The sequence below is a fragment of the Macadamia integrifolia genome, chromosome 4 (assembly GCF_013358625.1).
Source record: "Macadamia integrifolia cultivar HAES 741 chromosome 4, SCU_Mint_v3, whole genome shotgun sequence".
Taxonomy (NCBI): Eukaryota; Viridiplantae; Streptophyta; class Magnoliopsida; order Proteales; family Proteaceae; genus Macadamia; species Macadamia integrifolia.
In genome coordinates, this window is record NC_056560.1 from 28218074 (window position 1) to 28241218 (window position 23145).

Consider the following 23145-nt stretch of genomic DNA (forward strand, 5'->3'; position numbering starts at 1 on the left):
AAGTATAAGTGTTTCTGAGCTTTTCTGCTTCAATAGCATACCTAGTGGATTCCCAACCTGTCTATTATTCTATCTTCCTCTATATCACTTTGGCTAGCAATCAAGGTCAGATCTGGACACTTCTATACCCTGCTTTTATATTGTTTCGAATTATTTCTCTGATATGTTTGTTGATTGCTTGATCCTGCTAGATTCTGTGCAGTTTACTCTCAGATTAAAAAGGGCATACACAGTGCATGAGGCTCCCACCTGCCGCTGTGGGGTCTGGGGAGGGCCATAATGTACATAGCTATACCCCCTCTTCACAGAGGCTGTTTCCCAACTCAAATTCGCAACCACTAGGTCGCAATGGAGCAACCTTAGCACTTACTCTCAGATTGCTCTCATTAGTTTCTGTTGATTGGTTGAGATTTTGATCGGGTATCCTGAATTCTCTAATCTACTAACTCAGTTCCTGCACTGCTATCACAAATTCTAGTGAGTAGGATTCTTCGGTACCAGATTCAGCACTCATTCTACCTGCAGAACAGGTCCATCGATTACTACATATCTAATGTCTTGCCCAATTTATTGAACAATTCTGTTTTCTGGTTCTTGTTCTTATAACTGCAATCCTAATTTTCTATTCTTGTTTGAATTATTGCTAGAAGTCTAAATCCCATTATATTCACTCAAGGCCATGTGAAAGGCGTGCTTCAACAAATAAGCAACTCTCCAAGGCCAATCCACTCCCCTCCATGCAATACCATCTAATAATGTTGGCTGCTTCCTTCCATCAACATATTCTGATTCCTGTGTCCAATCCCACTCAACACTCAACAATATAATCTCCACTTTAGTGAAGTCTACAAATCAGTCCAATAAGATTCCTGACCACCCCAATGCCTGATGAACCCCAAAGAACTTCCATCAAAGTTTGTTATTACATATCCCAATGAAAAAGGTTGGCACTGATTACTCATGTTGTGTAAACAATATAGTCAAAAATGAAAATATAGAAACTATTACAGTCAATGTACTATTTCAGTGAGGATTAATGGACTAGAAGAGATTGAAGCACAGGAAATAATCTGACCGATTGCAGACATCTCGAAGACACATTCGTAATCGACGGAGGGCATGTTCCTCAGCTTCTGCCTTGGCTTTTATTTCTGATGGCTTTGGACCACTCATGGCCTTTGGTGCCTTGGGGAGTTCAGGAAGGGATGCTGGCTCCTTTGATCTGCTTGTTGACCCTTCAGATGGGATGGAGAGAACTGCTTGGATCAAACGGTCAAAAAACATCACCCTATCTTGTACTCTTAGTTTGTCCAATTGATACCTGCCAATGAGAAGTACATTGAAACATTAAGTCCGAGCCTGACTATTCCATTAGAAATTATCCAAGATAAAAATTTGGCATGAATGAATGGAACATAAGCTGCAAAAGAGAAGCATGGAGCAATTGAAAGGTATCAGCAAATGAACAATAGAAAGAACTTCAGCCACTTCCACATGAAGAAATGGGTTGCTTTCTCTGGAAACAGCCATTTTCACATGCTCGTGCAAGGGAAGCATCCAACCAATTTCCCTTCCAACAGTCATAAAGAAGGTCCTGTTTCTATATACATTATTTTTGTAATGAATGATAATAAAGCTGATATGTATCTTATTTGGTTTCACACTGAATATTCAATAGATCATGAAGCTTAAGTGCTTCACATATTTAACTTATAGCACATGCTTCTGCTGATCCTTGCAGAATGCCTCTTTCTTCACCATATAAAGCACAGACCAATGCTAATCTTTTAGTACTACGTAGCCAAAGCCTAGCTTTACTTAGCTCTAGAATAGCACAAAATCAATGAACACCCCAACCTTTTCATATTTCTACTGGTAGAAAAACAATACTACACGTCCATGTATCAGATCATGAGCCACTCCAACTAAAGCAGATAATATTTACATAGATCCTTGAGAGCAGGATCTCAGAATGTAATTCAAAATCACATCAGAACTCATCCCTCCCCCACACCACATCTGATTCAACAAGTTTTCTATTATTATTACGATTAACAATCTGAAACTAGACCTGTTGACATCCCAATGATACAAAATAGGAAGTTTCATATCCCATCCTTTCCTGAAGTGGAACCAGAAGTTGTACAATTATTATTTTCAATTAACTACATGACAAAGAGGGCAGGCCTCGGTGCAATGCAAAAACTACCTTACAGTATAATTCTTACCTGAAAAGAGAAATCATTTAACATGAGTAAGCCATACATAAAGCAATTCCTATTTTAGACATCAAGATCATGGTCTGAAATGTATGAGTTAAGCCTCCAAATCATCTAACATCTATAAAGGCTCATCATTTGGAATATCTGTCACGCCATAGCTGAATTCAAAAACCTCGATTCCTACCTTTATAAAATAGAAAACAAGTTCCCATTTGAAGTAGAAGAGCTCAAAACACATATAATTGAGGTAGGATAACAGAATTTGTTTACAATAGGTATGGACCAAAGAGAACCCAAAACAGATAAGGAAGTTTAGCAGATACTCAAAAAAATTGCTGAGAAACAGACTTTAGCTACATGGAAGAAGTCAAGTAGTTTGAAAACCATTACATTCTTGTGGACTAGAAACCATGGTTCAAGATCTTGGCGAGATCTCACTGAGATCTCGTTTTTTCGAAATGGCAAGTTGGCGGAAGAGACGAGGTAAAAATAGGATAAAATCTCGCTCGAGGTCTCGGTCCATATCTCATCTCGAACCAGCTTCGGTTCATTTCGGTTCTTTTTTTTTTTTTGGGGCCATGCATTTCTCATCTCGCTGGTTTTGCCTCTTGGACCTGTTTTTTTTTTAGAAAAAACACCAAAAATCTGTGAAGCAGCTGTTCTTTCTTAGAGATCTTCACTGCTAGTAGCATTGAAGCAAAGATCTTCAACCTTGGTGGTGGCTTTTCTCCTCAAGAACACTTTTAGGTAAAAATTTCTTCCCAAACCCATATTTTTCATAAAAACATCATCAAATCTTGTTTTTCATCACTGATTTTTTTATATGTGATGCTACTAAGTGTGATCTATAGATTCATGGAAGAAAAAATATTTTTCTGTTTTTAAATTAATTTTTTTATTTTTCTGTTTAAATAAAGTTTTTTCTTGCAAAAAAATTTGAAAAAATATGATTTATATATGATGTTTAGTACTCAATTTTTTACATGTTGGTCATCAAAGGCTGATGTACAGCCTCATGGTGTCCATTTTTTTCAGTCAATAAATTAATTAATAATTAATTTTCTGAAATATATAATATATATTAAATAATTACAGAAAAATCAAAAAATATGAAAAAAATCTCTGTTTTGTATGAAAAATTACTTTAATGTAGTGTAGTTATTGTTAGTATGTTTTGAAATGAAAACGGTGTTCTTAGTTGCACTATACTATACTTTATTATTAACTATGATATTATTATTAATAAAAAATATGATTTAAAATTAAGAAAAATTTATAAAAAGTATGGAATTAATATGCAATAGCTATATGATATTGAATAGCTGTTAATGCATGCATTCATTAATATAATGTTGATGTTGAATAGTTACTAATTCATGTACAAAAAAAATGTATTTAATAATATTGAAGTTGGAGCACAATGTCTACTAGTGGAGGTGAAGATGTTGCATGGTTGCATGAAGATCCAATGTCAAATGACCAAAAAAAAAAAAAAATCAAACTGTAGATATTGTAAGAAAATGATAAATTCTGAAGGTGCCACTAGGTTGAAGCAGCATTTGGCTGGGGGATACAAGGATGTTGACAAATGCCCCCAAGTTTCATATGAAGTGTAAAAAGATATACAGCGGAGCCTACAAAGTGCAAGGTTAAAGAAGGCAAAGAGACAAAGGTTGGACCAAGAATTCAATGAGGCAGTTTTAGAAAGGCACCCAACTACAGTTGATTGAATCTGAAGACTCTGGTTCTGATGGTGATTATAGGCCAGAAATAGGGATGACAAAGGCAGAGTGGAGAGAATTAACTAGTTAAGGTAGCAAGCAGGATCTCTCATCAAATGGAAAAGGTCAGGAATTTAGAGATGAAGAGAGGAGCTGGTGGCTCTGGTTCTAAAGCAACTGCATCAAATGTGCCTCACACCGAGGCAAGAAGGAATAAGAAGCAGAGGAATGTGGATGTGCCTTTCAGGAGGACTCAAAGTGTGAGGGGTGCCACACCATCATCACCACCTCGAAGACAACATGATGATCCTAATGAGGTCCTGAGGCAAGATCCCTTGTTATTTAGACAGCAAGATACAGGACAAAGAACCATAAAGCAAGTATGGGGTACATGGAAACAACAACTTGGGGATGCAGTGTCAACATGGTTTTTCTACAATAGCATCCCAGCTAATGCTGCACAAGGGACATATTACCAGTCCATGATTGATATTGCAGGAAGGGCTGGTCCAGGCATAAAGGGTCCCACTCCTTATGAGCTGATGAATGTTTATTTGCCTTAGCAAAAGGAGGAGTTGGATGGGTACATTAATGGCTTGAAGACTCAGTGGGAACGATATGGAGTCATTGCGATGTGTAATGGTTGGACTGGACCAACTAGACAGTCCATCATCAACTTCATGGTGTATTGTGATGGGAAGACTGTCTTCTTAAAGTCTGTTGATGCATCCAAAGAGAAGAAGGATGCAATGTACTTATACAAGTTATTGAAGGATGTCACAGAAGTGGGGCTTGAGAATGTTGTTCAATTGTGATAGACAATGGGAGCAACTTCAAGAAAGCGGGGGAGAGACTAATGAATAGGAAAATAAAAAACATCCACCTATTTTGGATACCATGTGCTGCCCACTGCATTGACTTAATGCTTAAAGACATGGGGAAGAAGTCTTTGGTAGCAGGTGTGGTTGAACGGGTAAGACAAGTGACCACATTTGTCTACAACCATGGATATTCACTCTATTTGTTGAGGGAAAAATGCGATGGAGATTTGGTAAGGCCATACATTACCCGATTTGCAACAAACTACATTGCATTGAATAGCTTCCAGGATAAAATGGTTGGTTTGAGATCTATGTTTGCCAGTGAGGAGTGGTTTGGATGGAGGGAATCGGGTTAGCGAGTGGTAAGGTAGCACAGGCAACCATCTCTAGTGAACAATTTTGGCAAGATGTGAAGAAGGTCCTTATATTTGGCCCAATTGTAACTGTCTTGAGGTTGGTAGACTCTGAGAAGCATCTACCTTACCATATGTGTATATTGCAATGGAGAAAATGAAGGAGAAGGTGAGAGCACCCATTCCTAGGGGTGTAAAATCCTACATCAAAATTATTGAGGAGAGATGGGAGAAACATTTGATGCATCCACTGCATAAAGCTAGTGAGTTTATAAACTTTAATATAGTCCAAGTGTTGACTTACTTTTTACTTTACATTCAATAACAACTTATTTATGGAATTTGCAACGTATTATCTCAATCCTAAGTTCCACTACAAGTACAATCTAGGAATGGATGATGTATTGATAGAAGCAACAGAACTTGTGGTGGCAAAGTTGGTCCCTAAAGCTGATCTACAGGCAGCATACAACACTAAAGTGGGTTAATTTTTAAGATATGTATAGTTTCCTAAGTGTTGATGAATTCCCTATTGTGTACTAACTTGTATTCAATGTTTGAAATATGTATAGATAAAGGAATTCAAGGATGCTACTGGGAGTTTTGGTAGTGCAGCGTCAGTGGCTGGAAGACAAAGTACTGCCCTTGGTGAATGGTGGGTCCTATATGGAAAAGATGCACCTAACTTGAGGAAAATAGCAATCAAGGTGCTCTCCCAAACTTGTTCTGCATCTGGATGTAGCGCAATTGGAGTACATTCTCACGATCCACACCAGAAGGTGGACCAACTAAGTCACGAAAAGCTACAACAGTTGGTGTTTGTGCATTACACTATGAGATTGAAGATGCAGCACATACGTCAAGGCATGGAGGGTAGCAATGAACCAATTGAACTTGCTCATGTTTTCTAAGAAGACTCAGATGATGAGGAGGATCCCCTATACCAATGGGTGAAGGATCGAGGTGAGCAACTTATGGATCAGCTTGGGAGTAGGCCCAACCCTGTGGTAACTAGTTAGATGGGTACTTACGTGGATGAGCATGTCTCAAGAGGGCCGTGTGCTTTCACAGATACCCAGGCCTTTCGAGTCCCAAGCTACTTGGGTTGATGTGGAGCTTGAAACTGTTTGGTCACGATCCAATGATGATGGTGGTGATGATGGTGGTGGGGGTGGCGATGGTGGTGGGGGTGGCAATGGTGATGGGGATGGGGATGGGGATGGGGGGATGCGCGAGAGGTACCATTACACTGAATCGGAGCAAGAGCTAGTGCGGTTCACAAGAGAGACTCAGTTCACTCATGCCACACAGGACATGGACCATGGTGCACGTTCCCCCACACCCGACAAAAGAGGCTCACGTCATCGATTCTTAGCTGGTGGAGAGGAGCAGGATAACGTGGACTCCATGGACATCTCTGTTAGGCGCTTGACTAACACTCTAGGAGGCTTAAACATGGAGAGTGGTATTCTTGGGGAGCCGTTGCATGCACCGTCAGCTATATATGGCACAGGGACAACTGGTCCAAACTATAGTCATTATAGTCAATTTGGCTAGTTAGGACACCGACAAGCTAGCTCTTTCCCCTCTGCCACTGAGAATGAGGGTTAATCACACTCCCAGAATGGGTCAGGTTTTGTGGATAGCATCTTCGGGCCTCCAAACCCCCAGCCATACATGCCGGTGCAAGTTCCTATCCGTCAAGCACCAAGCACCAACCAGCAACTATGGATCTCGTTCTAGCTTGTTTAGTTTCAGAGATATTTACCCAAGGATTGGGTATCTCCAGTTTGTTGGTGATGATGTTTATGGGGGCTGCTGTGGCAGACTTTGAGTATTACTTCTGTCATACTATGACATGGCCAGCCTTTGTGCTTCAATCAGAGCAAAACATACTTCGACATCAGCATCAACAATATGGAGGCTATGATGATATGGCCCTAGCACTCATTTTAGTACTAAGAGTCTTGGTCTCTAGGATGTAGTCTAAATGTATAGTTGTTTACTATATCAGTATATCTATGTTATGTACTTTATGGCTTATGCAGCTATGCTGTTACTTGTTATGTTAATTGTCGCTTATCTAATGGCATTATAAATTTTCAACGTTTGTGACTCATCAATCAGCAATAGTAATTAGAAATTATGGCTTTTATAGTCTAACGATTATGCTGTGTCATAATGTTGATTGTGGAAGGTGGATTGATGAATATATCATACTAGATAAAGGGTTCGAAGACTTGCCAACTACTTACATAGGGCACAATGTCAAAGTACCAATCTGAGATTGAATTTTTAAAAACTGACGTTTCCATTGTGTTTAGAATGACTAAAATATGATAAATACATAGTTTCAGGGGCTACAAAGGCCATATGCCCACCGAGATCAGCTAGCGAGACGACCACCAAAAAAATACGAGAGATCTCACAGGATCTCTTTTTTTGGCTGGTGAGATGTGTGGCGAAACCGAGATCTTGAACCTTGCTAGAAACTCCACACTACCCTGAAGTATTGAAATGAAACATTTCTCTCTCCGATTGCAATAACAGAAAAGTATGCCATACCATAACTGCAAAAAGGAGTATTGAATTGAAGAAGAAAATCAAACCTGATAGGTTATGCAAATAAAAGTCAAGAATCTTAATATTAGGGTTGCCCCCAGTCTTAGGATAGAAGAATATCAAAAAAAAAAAAACAAAAACAAAATAGCATAACCAAAATAAGATGTAAACACGATTCAACATTTCAACCGAAATGGTTGAAATCGACCATATCGAGGGAGACCAAGACGACATGCACTGGTACTTATAAAGTCCCCAATTTCTACATTTCGACCGAAATTTCAACCGTTTCAATGGATTTAACCATTGTGGTCTAACCAGCCCCTTATAAAAAGGGCTTGTTTCCCATTTCGCAAAAATCAACTTCTCTCCCCCCCCCCTCCCCCTATTTTGACTGTAAGAGGTGAGAAATATAGGAAATCAACCAGGAAATTGAAATTTCTCCATCAATCTTTTATTCTACAATTGGATCTTACACAACCAAAGTACATCTGCCTAAGGAAAGATTCTTGAAGCAAAAAGGTAAACCCAATTTTCCCCAATTATTATTTGTTTGTACAATGTACTTGTAAATATAGTAGAATGATTTCAATTCTTATCATTTGTTTTACATCCTCTACATTATGTTTTGCTTGTTTTAATTATGTATTTTCCATTTTTAGCTAGTAACTTATATATGTAATAGGAGTATAGCTTCAGTCAATGACTTAACGTACACTAGCAAACTTGGGTCAACACCACAAGTATCATTTTAGGTGTTTTTTCATGAAACTTATTCTTTGAATATGTTAAAAATGTCAAAAATAGGATGCAAACAAAAAATAAGACCCAAAAATCCAGTTTGGGAGTGGATACCAAGGTTCCCACTATTGCAGGCAAATTTCCCTGGTTTCTTTGAAATTTTCAAGTCTCGACCAGGTCGAAACCCGATATGTTGAACCTTGGATGGAAAGTAATAGCACTGACCTGGTCACATTGATCAAGATAGAACTAAAAACCCCCTGTGTAACTTGAAAGAAGTTGAAAAAATAGCATAACAGAGGTATCCACCTTGCAACAACCTAAGGGATCCACCAGGGCTGACGAATCCATCTTAATGCAACACAAAGATATACAGATCAAACAAGGAAGAAAACTTCAAAACTTATTGATGTAAGACTAGAATCACAAATGATCCTAATCTCAGGCAGGATTTGAAATTCTGGCTAAATAGGGAGAAATTTGAGAACTCGCAAACAGGGGCTTTGATGAGCCTACTCTTTGGGTCGAATGGAGCTCTTGTATGCTCCAAAAAACCCTCAAAGTTTGGTCAGTTTCTGATGACCAATCTGGGAGATATGCTGGTTGCAAGAAAAAATGAAACTTTTGGACAACCTTCACGAACCAGAGAAGGAAGCTTCTGATGATGCTCAAAATTGGAGTGAAGAACCTTTGTATGATGTACAAAAATACTTCAAAAGATGAGCCAAAACTGATGGCTGGTTGGGACGTTATGCTCGAGGAATGAAAAACAAAACTTTATGATTCTCACTAGCAACTGCTAAAAGCCTTGAATGGCCTCCAAACTCTGGTCGAGTTCCCCACTTGATGCACCTGAACAACCTCAAAAAAGGACCTGAAGCTGATCTCCTGGCTGGAAGAGAGGAGGACTCGAATGGTAAATCAAAACCCTAACAAGTTTGGCTTGATTCTTGATGCAAGGCTGGCTTTTGATCTTCAATCTTGTTGATATGTTTGTAAGTCTGATAATGATCTTACAGCAGTCCAAAAATAAAGGAAAAACAAAGAAGAAAACGAATTTGATGGAGGGGTTGAGAAGGGGGAAAAAGGACAGGTTTTGGGCATCTCACCTAGGGCCTCTCACCCAACTGTATCCCACACCAAAACAGCATATAGCCATCTCAAATAAACTTCATTCAATATCCTCTAATCAATTACAGCAGTCCTCCTTATATAGGAGTAGTTTCAGCTTACAAATTAGAAGGTAAATAAAAAAGGAAACTAACTTAAGAAATGAAACTAACCTAAAACAAACTTCTTGTCAAACAAGGAAAGATAAAAATAGAAACTCCTAACTAATCTAAGATCTCCTAACATATAAACTTGACTTAATAACCAAGACAACTAAAAAAAGAAACTAAACCTAAGCTAATTGCAGAATTCGATCGCTGATGCTATTCTCCTTGAAGGGCATTCTAGAATTCTCCACTTGAGGTGTTCACGTGAACAGTAAATCATGAACAGTGTTTTCTGGTTTTTGGGGCTGGCCTGATGAGACCAAGGTGGGGGCTACACCAGGACAAGAACTGAACCATGATCTGGTCAGCTTGAGCCTTCCTCTTGACAGCCCTATCTACATCACTTAATGCATATCATTCTTGTAGGAACAGGGATTCCTGGCTATTTATAATGCTCAAACTTCTATCTAATGCCAAAAAAAGGAACTTTCAAGCTTCATTACTACTTGGAAAATAGAAACTGAACTGAACTCCTAATATAAATAGAACTCTAAAATGGAAAATAGAAAATCCAATAGACTTTATTCAGCCTACCTCAAATATAATAGAAAATTGAAACAGGGCTCTTTAGACTTAAATAGACTTAAGACAGCCTATTTATATGGTAAACAGAAATTAGGCAGGAAAGGTTTTGGCGGCCTTATTCTTTCCCCAAGCCTGCTGCATCATAGCCAAACTCATCTTTTAAATCACCCAAAAGACGGCCCAATTTAGAGACAATAGCACTACCAAAAATATTGTCAAAGGGCATATGAGGGCCAGAAACCAATCATGCTCAATGAACTCATCTGACCCATCTCCTACATCTAGCTAGCTCTATGTTAAGTGGTCCATAGTTCCATACCTAGTTCAATCTTAATTCTTTGCCCTTTCACATAATTTGTGAGCACCTACTGACAAAGGGTTGAAACACTGATGGCCCGATAGTGCAACAGAAGCATAATTGAGATGGCAGAGGAGTTCCATCCTACATCATAGCTTAGACTTGCTTTGTACATAGAGCTTTGTTTTCTGGGGGATCTTGCTGTTTGCTAACTATGTGGGTTCGAGTGTTATTAACCTGATCATATCTAGCAGGTTGCTGGTCTTGTGAATATAGGGGCTGGCATATTAGGTTCCTTGCCAGCCATCTTTTTCTTTTTGTATATTTTCTCTCCATGGTTGTCTCAAGCCATAGTTTAAGGAGAACTTCATTGTAAATGTATAATCCCCTTTAGTTTTTAACATGCTCCTAGTTTCCCATCAAAAAAGGTATAGAAGCATAATAAGGATACCAAAGAGCACTCCCATCTGGCTAGCTAAAACATCAAATGAACAAATAGTCTGGAAGCTAACACACGCACATACGGATAGAAGAAAGTTAGTGATAAAGGAAATAAGGAACAAGGTGGATGAAAGGGAGAAGGACAAAAATACCTTCCATCAAGGAAAGGTTAAATCAGAAATAGGGCATAGTTTCCCTTGACAAGATGCCTTGAGATTAATTCCCAGTAACATTACTCCACCATTCTCTTTCTTTTTTTAAGAGTTTTGCACCCAAAAAAAATCACAATCAATGGTGTACAACAACAATAATACACAAAAATCCGAATGAAGGCCTGCATCTACCTATAAGCCTATGTGATTGGAAAAGGGCCTACATACGACACACTTCTGTTCAATCCCCTCTAGCTGGGTAAACAACTAAATAATTGGTTGATCTTCATTCTCCAAGAAAGTTTGAAGTTCTCCAGTTACATGTTAGTCGTGTTCTTTCTCTCTCTTTATTTTTTTTTTTCTTTAAATAATTTGGGTTTATTTATTTTCTCTTTGGTTAGTGGCAGGGGTTATGTTCTGGAGGGCAAGGAGCAGTTATGTCATGTACATAGTGATGGGCACATCAAGGTGTACAGTCGAAAGAAGAAGAAGACCCAACCAGATTCATCTTTGTGGTTGAAGGATTAGAAGGAAACCAGAAAGAAGGAAGAAAGAAGAAGAAAGAAGGAAAGAGAGGAGTCGAACCGTCGAACCAGCCTTCCCAACGCCGGGTTCGACCCCCGTTGTTTCTTCCATTCAGCAGATCTTGTGGACCCCACCAAATCTTACTTTACTTTCCTTTAATTCTAATATTATTTGATTGTTTTAAATAATTAGGAAACTAGGACTTCTTTCTATTGGTCTATTAGGTAGTTTATTATTTCAAATAATTGAGTTTTTAAATATCTTTTTTTATTTTAGAAGTTTTATTCTATTTAAGTGTAAGGCCATTGGCCATTGTTTTAGTTAATGAATTTGAATGAAAAGCACAAAGGAGCTGTCACCCCTCTCTCATGATTCCTCTCTCCCGCTTCTAACTAATTCCCCTCCCCTTCTCGATCTCTTTCTCTCCCTCGGCCCTCTCTTCTTTCGCCTCCCTCCCTCTCCCATTCTTTTATCTTTCATTGTATCTATTCCTAGTGATTGTCATGACTACTGCAGTTGCTGATTACTACTGGTTGAAGATCATCTCAGTTGCATAAGGCCACATCGGAATGCTGCTGAACACTTGTTCGAAAATCTGGGTTGCTTTCTTTTATTCTCAGATCTGGGCAGTAGGTAAGTAGAGGATTGAACCTCCCCATGCCCCCATTGTTCCCTTATTATTTACTCCATCATCTTCCATTAAAACCCTCCCCTTTTTAGCCCATTGTTTGACCTTTATTTGTACCATTGTTTTACCTTAGATATCGTTGATTTTCTTATTATAAGTATGACTGATTTTGGAGTATATAACATGGGATTTTTATCTATCTTTGGTGCTTAATAGGTTATACAACCTAATTTTGCTTGCTGCTATGTTCCCTATCCCATGTTCCCCCTTAATGCTTGAGTGAGTTTGTGTTTTTCTTCTTAGACTATTATTTCTCATTGTTACATTGCTCATTCAGCCCACTTTATTTTGCATGTCAATCTTGTTTATTGAGTTTCCCTTATCCTGCACAACCCAAGTCCCTTAAGTTTACCCTACCTAGTTAGTTAATCTTGTAGGAAACCTAATCACCTAGGAACCCCCTACATCACATAGTCATCCTTTCGATTGTTGGTTGGGTGTGATGTAGGATAGTCGATAAATGGTATGAAATGGTTTTAAACATCAGTAATGGACTGAACAATCCAGAGCAAGATGGCCGAAAATGTTCTATCGGTTTAAGTCCAGAAGAATCCAGAGCAATCCAATGGATGATCAGAGAATTGATCCAAAACAATCCCATGATATTTTTTTTTTTTTTTTTGAATCCTTGATGGTCTGGAGTGGCTGGGTTTCCTTGCTTGGGATACAGTGGGGTAGGTTATCGTATCTACATCTGGAGTTGGGGTTGTCAACTGTATCAGTGGGGTTTCAGGATGCATAATTTGGCTCCTTCTCTTTAACCTCTTTCAATCTTCCCAATTTCCACTACATTGTTCCATTTGTTTCCAATCAAAATGAGAGAGAAAGGAGTCCTTTCACATTGATGAATGCCATTAAATTTGATAGAGCATACACATTACGATGAGCAAATACTGCATGAGGATTCCCATCTATATCTGCAAGTGGACGTGAGCATGTTCCAAGCAATAATATGGGAAAGTCTGATGGCAATTCCTCCAAAAGCGCCACAAGGACTGCCCTAAGCTGCTCATGTGCCTGAAATTTCAGCCAATAATATAAAATTGTGAGGATAAATACAACTAAAGAATTTCTAAACTCTCTTTGACACAATTTATGGTTAGAATCAATAATGAATGAAACTATAGGTCAAAGATCTACTCACATTCTCCCACCAAAGGTGGAACTGAGGTAAATAAAGAATAGAGGGTGTGTTTCTCCTTGCTTCACCAAATATATGTACCAAGGCCTCCTCCGGCGTCTTTGCACTAGGATCAGAAAGAAGAGAGGGGAGTCCAAGAGAATGAACAGGGAATTTCTCCAGTTCATGTAAAACCGCAGGCCCAACATGGTCCTGTTAAAAGTATTGAGAAAATAAAGTCATGATTTCTGTTGTGAGCAAAAATTTTGAAATACCAGAAGATTCTAACATAATTACCAGGCCCATGCTTTCATCACCACATATTAGAAGTCTAGGCCTGTAGACAAGAGGACGTGCAGAACCATAGGAAAGCATAGACAGTTTACTCATATCTGACAAAGCTGTAAGAGTAGGAAAAATTTCAGATATGTGATCCATGACTTTCTGGAGATGTCTTTGTAAACATGGTGCAACAATTAAAGACAATGGCCTTGAGTGCACAATTGAGCCTCTATGAGCAGCAGGAGTAATTGTTGACATGGCTTCCAAGAAATGGTACTTTTCGACCCTTACTGAATCAACATCAATCAAAAACTTGTCATCACTAGTGTAAACTTGAGGGTATTTTTCACGGAAGGCACGAATGGCAGCTTCTGTGCACAGGGCCTTTAGGTCAGCCCCACAATATCCTACACAACTAGCTGCAAGCTCCATCTTTAGATCCTTTGAAGGTGGTTGCTTCCATTTACGTGTATGAATGTCCAATATTTGAGCACGTGCCTCACAACCAGGTAAAGGAAAATTGAATTCGCGATCGAACCGGCCAGGACGGCGTAGGGCTCCATCGATGGCATCAATTCTATTTGTTGCTCCAATCAAAACAACTTGTCCACGAGAATCAAGACCATCCATCAAAGCAAGCAGAGTTGATACAATTGAATTGTGTATCTGCTCTTGCTTGCTTGATCTAACAGGTGCAAGGCCATCAATTTCATCAAAGAAAATGATGGATGGCTGATTCCTTTGAGCTTCTTCAAAAAGTAATTTCAGTTGCCTTTCAGCCTCACCAACCCATTTGCTAAGAACATCTGCACCCTTACGCATGTAAAAGCTGACTTTCTGACCAGCCTTTGATGCAGCACAAGCTAACGCTCTTGCGATCAGAGTTTTTCCAGTACCAGGGGGACCACACAACAAGACTCCCCTTGGAGGAGTGATGTGATAACTTGCAAAGAAATCTGGGTACAGCAAGGGAAAGAATACCATTTCCTTCAAAGCATCAATGTATTCAGACAGCCCACCGATGTCATCAAAACTTACACTGTCATCAATTTGTAGAGGTTGAATATCTGCTCCTCCCTTAGAACTTGGCCCCGCAGTTTGAACACCAGAAGTCAGAGTTGCAAAAGCATCACTCTGGTGACCCCAACCAGATGCAGCAACATTTAATCCCCATGCTGTTGTTGCCCCATGCATGTCCAGTCCACTGAAGAGCCATGGTGGCCCATTTCTACTTCCACCTCGTGCCCAAGGAATAGCAGGAGCTTGGTCTAGCTCATCCACGAGAAGAGAATCATCTGAGTCTTCAGCCCTAGCTAGGCGATGCCGCTTATGAACTCGTGAACCACCCTTCCTTACATCTCCACTACCCTTGGTTCCCATTCCTTGGTGCAGTACTCTGCGAGGGGATTGCTGCCTTTGTTTTCCCTCCTTTTCTGGCGATAACCGGCGAACCTCTGCACGATTCCGAAGATCATATCGTCTCCTTCCATCCTGTTCTTCACCCTCTTCATCATCACCATCTTCTTCTCCTTCATCACCACCCTCACCATCACCTTCACCCTCACCCTCTCCATCCCCCTCATCCTCCTCAACATCCTTCCCATTTTCAGTTACATCTTGGCCAGCCTGATCCTCAGAACTATCCTGATCATCATCAGATTCTTGATCTGATTGATCTCTTTTGACTTTCTTCAAACGGCGAGGTCGTAATCCTTTGCGACGAGGAAATGATTTACTTTTATTGTTCTTTTTATGCCTTGAGGGCATTGACAATTCTTCTCGACTCGCACTGTTCTCATTCTTGTTTCTAGTAGCAATGTACTTGGGCCTCTGAAACAAATCACACAACTTCAGTCACAATCAATTCATCATATTCTAATGTAGTGCGACAACATTCAAGCCTCAAGCTCCTTAGAAACCAAGCTAATAACTAACCTCCATAAATATTCCATGCTTGGGAGAGTATAAAATCTCACCATTAGGTCATTGTCTTCTGTATCAGAACTGTCTGTGTCGTAGCCTTCCAGATTTACGGACATCTTCCTCTTTCTAGTAGATCGGCGAAGGTTTGTTACAACTGACTGCAAAGGAGTTAATGGGTAACTATACGAAACTTGGGGATTCCACATTCAACAAAGGGCAATAAATGACACATCCCAACCACAGCCAAAAAGAAAACACATGTGTCTGATATCTGTAAAATATAATTAAAAAAAAAAAAAAAAAAAAATGAAATGGCAAAGACACCACATGGCAACTAAATAATGCAAAGCTAAATGTAGCCATACTACTCTAATGTGTCAGGAAGATCTTTTAACATAAAAGTTAGGCACTTCTTTCTAAAAATAATTTCTTTTTACATAAGAAGGCCAGTACATGCTGGGTGCAATATAAAGACTCTAAGACCAAAAAAGAGAAAAATCCTAGAGAAACACAAGTGTGGCCTGTGAAGCCACTATTAGAAGCATACATTTTGATATGCTGCAGACTAGCTGGTCCATTAACAAGATGGTTGATAACACCATCATTTCACTAACTTGGAAGGACTCCGCAAATAAACTGCTATAGATGCTGGCTGAAAGACGAGCACACTGCATTCCACTATTGCAGGCCCTCTAAGAGAGAGAAAGAGAACTGGAAGCCATTAAAAACACCCCAAAGATGGGCCAATGCCGAAAATAAACTGAGGAACTCTAACCGCATGTGGTTTCTCATCTGGTCTATTTTTTATTTCTTTTATTTTTGGGTAGCAAGAGTTTTTTTAGCTTAATAATTTTATGGGAGAGGGTTGCGTGAAAGGCAGTGTGGCCACTACTCTAGTGTGGGAGCCAATGCATGCGGAAGCATCAATAGGGGTGAGATTTCTGCCTTTCATGAGGGTGGGGCTGTCATGTCACCCCCTTCTATGTCTAGGTGGCCCCTGTCTTTCACGCTTCTTTTTCCCTTATTTTCTTTAGGCTTACAATTGAGTAATCAATTTTAATATTACAGCCAGTTAGTTTTAAAATATGGCGCACCCAGTGCACAAGGCTCCCACCACTGCTGGGTAGTTTAAATTAAGAAAAAAAAATTATTTCCTAGTGGGAGTTCCATATATTTTAGGAGAATTCCTTCTACCAATTACTTGTAGTAGACTCTGAAAGCCCTTCTATGTAGAATTCGTTGAATAACTATCGATTCTTCTAATCCTGCTTTTTATTTTTTATCATTGTCAACTATGATATAACCATGGTTTGAAGTATCACACCATCTCGTATCGTATCAGCCGATACGTATCGGTAACGACAGCCTACGATGCAATACGGGAGGATACGTATGTGTATCCCAATGCAATGCACTGCCGATATGGTGCGATACACTGTGATACATATCGATACAAGGGATACATCTCTTAAAAGGCACACATGCCTCAAATTGTCGACTTAGAAGTGAAAAACACAAAAAAACTAGCTTCTGCCCAAAAATAGAGACTCTCCAAACCTCACTTCTTCCCCTTTTGCCCCTAGATTCACTTAGGGATTTCAATACAGAGTGAAAAAACGACTCTGCTGTGAAAAACTGAGCTTTGAATCATTGTACAAGTTCAAATCAGAAAGTATTGAAGTTTTAGACACGATTAGGCACAATCACAACTCGGTACTTTACCAGCATTGGCCACTCCATACTAGTACACGAGACTCCACTATGAATGGGAGAGACATTACAATAGATAATTTGACTGGGGTCAATATCGTTTCTATGTTAAGCAAGTGGACAACATCATCCTAGTCGCTCCTATTCTTAAAGGCCCTCCTAGCTATGACTTTGAACCAACCCGACACTCTTCATGGGAGTAGAACTATTACTACATGTAAGGAACCTCATCCTTCATGACAATTTCAATTGAATGGACTAATCTCTCATTTAGTGTTTATGCATGATACATGTTATATATTACTTATTTATATTTTTTTTTATGCCAAAGTGTATTTTCATTCGTATCTTGACCATTTTTATTCATATCCCTAGCGTATCTTGTGAATCTCCATCACAATATGATTCGATACGCCTATCAAAACATCTACTGATACCAAGGTTCAAAATTTTAGGTTTTGACAAGGTTTTGACCCTGGTCTAGAATTCTGGGAATTTTGCCTACAATGGTGGAAACCTTGGTTTCAACCCCCAAACTGTGTTTTTTTTTTTTCCTGATTTTTGTGTACGCCCTATATGTACATTTCTAACTCGTTCAGAGAATTAGATTCATGAAAAAAAAAAAAAAACCTAAAGTGATATTTGTGGTGTTGACCAAAGTTTGCTAGTATACGTTAACTGAAACTGTACTACTACAGTACTACTACTACATATATAAGTTACTAACCAAAAATGAAAAAGAAATGATTAAAACAAACAAAAACATAATGCAGAAGATGCGAAAACAAATAACAAAAATTGAAATCATTCTACTATATTTATAGGTACACTGTACAAAAAAAATGAAATTTAGGGAAAATGGGGTTTTACCTTTTTGCTCCAAGAACCCTTCTTTAGGTAGATGTACTTTGCATGTGTAAAATTCAAGTGTAGAATGAAAGATTGATGGAAAAATTTCAATTTCTTGGCTGATTTCCTAAGTTTCCCATCTCTTACAGTCAAAATATGGAGAGAAGTCAATTTTTGCAAAATGCATGAAACAAGCCCTTTTATAAGGGGGGAAACAAGCCCTTTTATAAGGGGCTGGTTAAACCAAAATGGTCAAACCAATCAAGTTGGTCGAAATGGTCGAAATTCGTCAAAATCTGTCAAATTAAAAGTACCCTGGTAAATCGTATTGGGAACTTGCGATATGGTCAAATTTAGATCGAAATTTTGAACCATGAAATACGATGTGCGATACCCATACTTTAATCCTTGGATATAACTATTTTTAAGCCCCACAATTCATTTTCTTACTCTATTGTTCTCTATTTTTTCTTCAAAAGTTTATAAACGTGTTCGCTTCATATAGTTACAACCATACACCTATTTTCTACCATTGTAGTTGTCCTACATCAAATCAATATAAGAGCGAGACTTCATCACAATGTTCTGAACGTCTGATCCAACACTCCTTTAGATTCAGGCATAGTTATCAAGGTGTTGCCTAGGCGACAAGGCAGTTCAGCCTGGACTGGTGCCTTGGTCGCCTAGGCGACAAGGTATTGCCTTGTTGGTATCACTTGATTTTTTACCATGCTCCATTGCCTTGGTCACCTTCTCGCCTTGATAACTATGGATTCAGGGATAGCCATGGGAATGAGCTTTAGGAGGAGGCATTGCATCATTGGGAGAAGACAGGTAGAAGCCTGCAATATAACTTGAATCAAACTAGTAAAAGGGAAAAAAGTAATAAGGTTGGCGCTAGTTTAATTACATCAACCTATTTAAAGTTGAAAAGGAAATGCTTCAGAACAATTTTTATAGTATCAACTGGGAAAAGGTAATGCCATGACTGATGAGCATAATACCAAAACTCAAATCTCAAGTAAAAATGTTAAGCAAATTTCAAGAGAGTATCCAAGTTCAGAACATTATAGAATTCCGAAAGAGTATGTTGACATTGAATTTAGAAGAACATTATTTTGCTGCCATTGCGTGGTCGATTGCTCCAATAGCAACATTTGTGGCACTGTGGAAGCCTTAGAAACACATGTGTTTCCTATGATTTGGAGAATATTATTTTGCAATGTTAATGGAGCAGCTGCTGGAAAGAAGATAAGTGGTTAGCACGCTGCATGCCTGTCTCCCTAGCTAGTTAGAGTTGTTAGTCCAAGTCTGGTCGTGGAGTTAGTTTAGGGTTCTGATTTTGTTATTATTGTTAGTATGTATATTAGTTGGAGTCTTAGAGCTGTTAGGAAATTAATTAGCATAATTTTCAAGGCGTCCCCTAAGCGTCCAGGTGCCCTTCTAGCGAAGGGGCGCTACCTAGGTGCCTTGTTGGTGTTGCCTTGGATTTTTTCCCTCCTCCAACACCTAAGATAGCCTAGACGTGACAACTGTAACAGTTTCAGATCTGGAACAATCAACACTAAGAAGTAGAAAGGGGATTAACCATATAGTCTATACACACTCATTGAAATAAGTAAAAGCAGAAAAAAGGGGAGTAACCATAACTCTATACACAGTCCATGAGTTCACCGTGTACATCATATTCTACTCCCCAATATTCTCTTTCAACTTGCTCATCTCCTCTTTGAATGCAAGAGAGACATAAGTTCGTTGGAACCCATCAAAAGAGCATTAGTCACATTCAAGGATTAAAGTATCGGTATCGGTGGTTGTATCGGTCGGCTAAATTTAAGATATGTATCGGAGGGTGTCGTATCCTATCGGAGATATGCTAAGATATGCTAAAGGTCAAGGATTAAAGTATTGGTATCGGTCGCCGTATCAATCGGCTAAATTTAAGATACGTATCGGAGAGGTATCGTATCGCATAAGAGATACTTTAAACCATGGTCACATTACTTATTCCATAATCCAATTAACTTATATGGTTATCCAACTAGATGTTTTCTAATATGATAATTAATGAACATGACAATTTTGCAATAGGAAAAGATGGTCTGTAAGACAATCAGTTTACACGTGTTATGCTCTTCCACAGTTCCCTTGTCTCTTTCACACAAAAAATAATAATAATAATAATAATAATAATAATAATAATAAATGGAAGCACTACAACCAATAAAAAGTTGACAATCATAAAAAAAATAAAAAAATAAAAAAATAAAAGGAAAGGAGAACATTATCGATAGTCGTTTATGGTATTATACAGTAAGTTTACTAATTTGTCCTTCTGCATGCAAAATAAACTGATCAACTGAGTAAAAACTATTAGAACATGCAATGAATTAAAATCAGAAGCACATACACTGGGTTTGGACGCTCGCATTGGCCGATTCCCCGGGCGCAACATCTTGGCAATTTGAGAAGCTGTCCGTTTCTTGGTTTTATTCTTTTTACGTATAATGGTGGGGCCATAATACAGGTATGTGCGACCATACATACTTGGTCGCCTTCGAAGTCGATCACTTGTGCGGACAGGAATAGCCTCTGTCCCATCCCTTTTACTGGAGTTCTTATGATCCATACGAAACAACTAACATCGAAAAATGTTTCCTTCTAATTACACCTTGAGCAATACATCTCCTAAATGGAGAAATTTAAAAGATAGAAACAGAAAGAATCAAAAGATCTAGATAACAGCTCCAAAACCAAAGCCAAACAAGCAACATCAAAGCTCTGAGCATTCATAAAATGAACCATAGGTATACCTAATTAACAATATTTCTACAACATTACAAAGGAAACTGAAAAAGATTCTTGAATTCAGCACATAATCGATGGCAGTTCAGAGTCTGACACAGAAACATTACAAGGAACCTCCCTGGTTGATCCAAAATTGTACCACCTCAATAAATAAATAGTGATTCTAACAAAATTGGAAATTGAAATTAGTCGTGTCTCTGCAAGAGATATCACTATTGGCGTGGACACTGGACAAAGGACAAAGGACAAAGGACAAAGGACAAAGAAGGAAAGAAGGAAAGAAGGAAAGAAGGAAATTAACCTCATACCACTTTGCTAATTTTTTTATGATCCATACAGAACAGCTAACATTGGTAAATAAATCCTTCTAATTACCCATGCAGCAATACAATCTGCATGGGTAGATTTAAAAAGATAAAAGCAGCAATAATAATTTTTAAAATATATATATATATATATATATCAGATTACGGCTCCAAAACCAAAAGCTAACAAGCAACATCAAAGCTCTGAAATTTCAAAAGTGAAACCCTAAGTCTAACGAATTGAACATATTTCGACAAGAACACAAAGAAAACAAAGTTTTTCACAAATTCATAATAAAGCACGGAAAAATAACAGTTTCAGAGTCTCAGAGAAATATTGCAATGACCTGCTCTGTCCGATCGTAAAATGTACGAGCTCAAGAAGTAAAAAAGAAAATCTAATCAAATTGAAATTTGAGAAAAGGGGAGTTTCTGAAAATTATATCTATATTTGCATGTACAAAGGACAAAAAATAAATTGCACGAATAAAGGAAACTTACCTGAAACCACCATGTGAGACTGACAACTGAAGTATGCCAGTAACCTATCACGGAGAGAAAGATGGAGTTCGAGAATGAGAGAGGGACGCAGAGACAGATGATATAGAAGGCGAAAGGAGCAGAGACGAGAGAGAGAGCCAGTTCTTTTCGCTTCTCTCAGAACAGTGGGACGGAGTGGTTATAAGAAGGGGGACCTAAGCCTCCTCCGGTCGGATTAGGAAGAGAACAGAATTACAGAGCACACGTGTACCTCTATAACTCGTGAGCAAAATACAGCTATTACTGCCTATTATGGGAGCCCAATGGGCTCAAGAGGTGTGGCCGATCTTCGGCTACCATCAACCAATTTGGATGGAGTCCTATTCGTAGAGCACCTGATTCAACCACTATTCCTACAGTCCGAGCAGCTTCAATGGCGGTCTGAAGGTTAAGCACAGAGGAATGGAAATAGATATTTTTCCATTATATTGTCTACAAAAAAATTTCTATAAGAAATAAGGTTTATCAAACACCCAAAATTCCGTTTTTGTTCCAGTTTCTGTCGTTTCTTGAAACATAAATGGTAGAAACGTTTTGATAAAGTTCTGTTTTTGCGTTTTTCTGTTCCCAAAAACAGAAAAATGGCTTAAATACTATTTGATAAAATCATTTTAGATAAAATCGTTCCATTTCTCCTATTTTCATAAATATAAATCAAAATTTCTGTTGATTTCTGTTCGTAGAAACGGAATTGATGAAACTAGTCGACTAGTTTCGTCATTCCTAGAAACGACTTAAGCCATTATTTTGTGAGCTGTTCCCGATAAAAAAGCTTCCCAACCCGTGACCCTCTTGCCACTGTTGTCTACCTCAAACGAAAAGCTTCCCAATAGAGTGAGCCTTCTACCTCTCTCTCTTACTCAAACGATGCCATATCGCCTGTGAAATCTACCTCTCTCTCTCTCTCTCTCAAACGATTCCCCTTCTGCCACTCTCTCGTTCAAACGACTCCATAGCTGCGATGCCCTAGTCTCGGACTCTCTCTTGCTGAAACGACTCCATTGCTCTGGTAAAGCTGCAGCAGTAGCTTCGGTGAGTACTAGTCACCAGATCTGGTCAGCCTACTGCAACTTGTACAATCGGTCATGCTTGTGAACTCTCAAAAACCCTCAAACGACCACTGAAGTTGAGGAAGAAGCAGGGATCTGTGAACACAGGTTTCGCTTCTCAACCTCAGACAACTCCATAATACTCTCTGGAACTTGAGATAGGGAGAAAAGACGAGGAGAATCCAAAGGATTTTGAGAGGCTTTACAAAGGGTTTTGGTTCCTCGCTTCTACA

General features: G+C 38.8%; 1 protein-coding gene across 4 annotated transcripts in view; it reads right to left on the reverse strand.

Moving 5' to 3' along the window:
• LOC122076198 (ATPase family AAA domain-containing protein At1g05910) overlaps positions 1–22232 on the reverse strand; it is a 46462-nt gene extending 24230 nt beyond the window's left edge. Inside the window, exons 1-7 of one of the 4 annotated variants that reach the window (XM_042641518.1) lie at positions 21825–22228; positions 20621–20848; positions 15705–15809; positions 13744–15558; positions 13471–13659; positions 13201–13343; positions 1076–1321 (exon numbers count right to left, since the gene is read on the reverse strand). In XM_042641518.1, the coding sequence (XP_042497452.1) occupies positions 1076–1321; positions 13201–13343; positions 13471–13659; positions 13744–15558; positions 15705–15809; positions 20621–20839 (2717 nt within the window). In that variant the 5' untranslated portion in view covers positions 20840–20848; positions 21825–22228. Of the gene's footprint in view, positions 1–1075; positions 1322–13200; positions 13344–13470; positions 13660–13743; positions 15559–15663; positions 15810–20620; positions 20899–21824 lie in introns of those variants that run through there. The other 3 variants (XM_042641517.1, XM_042641520.1, XM_042641519.1) reach the window with 3 other exon arrangements.
• Positions 22233–23145: the final 913 nt, after the last annotated feature.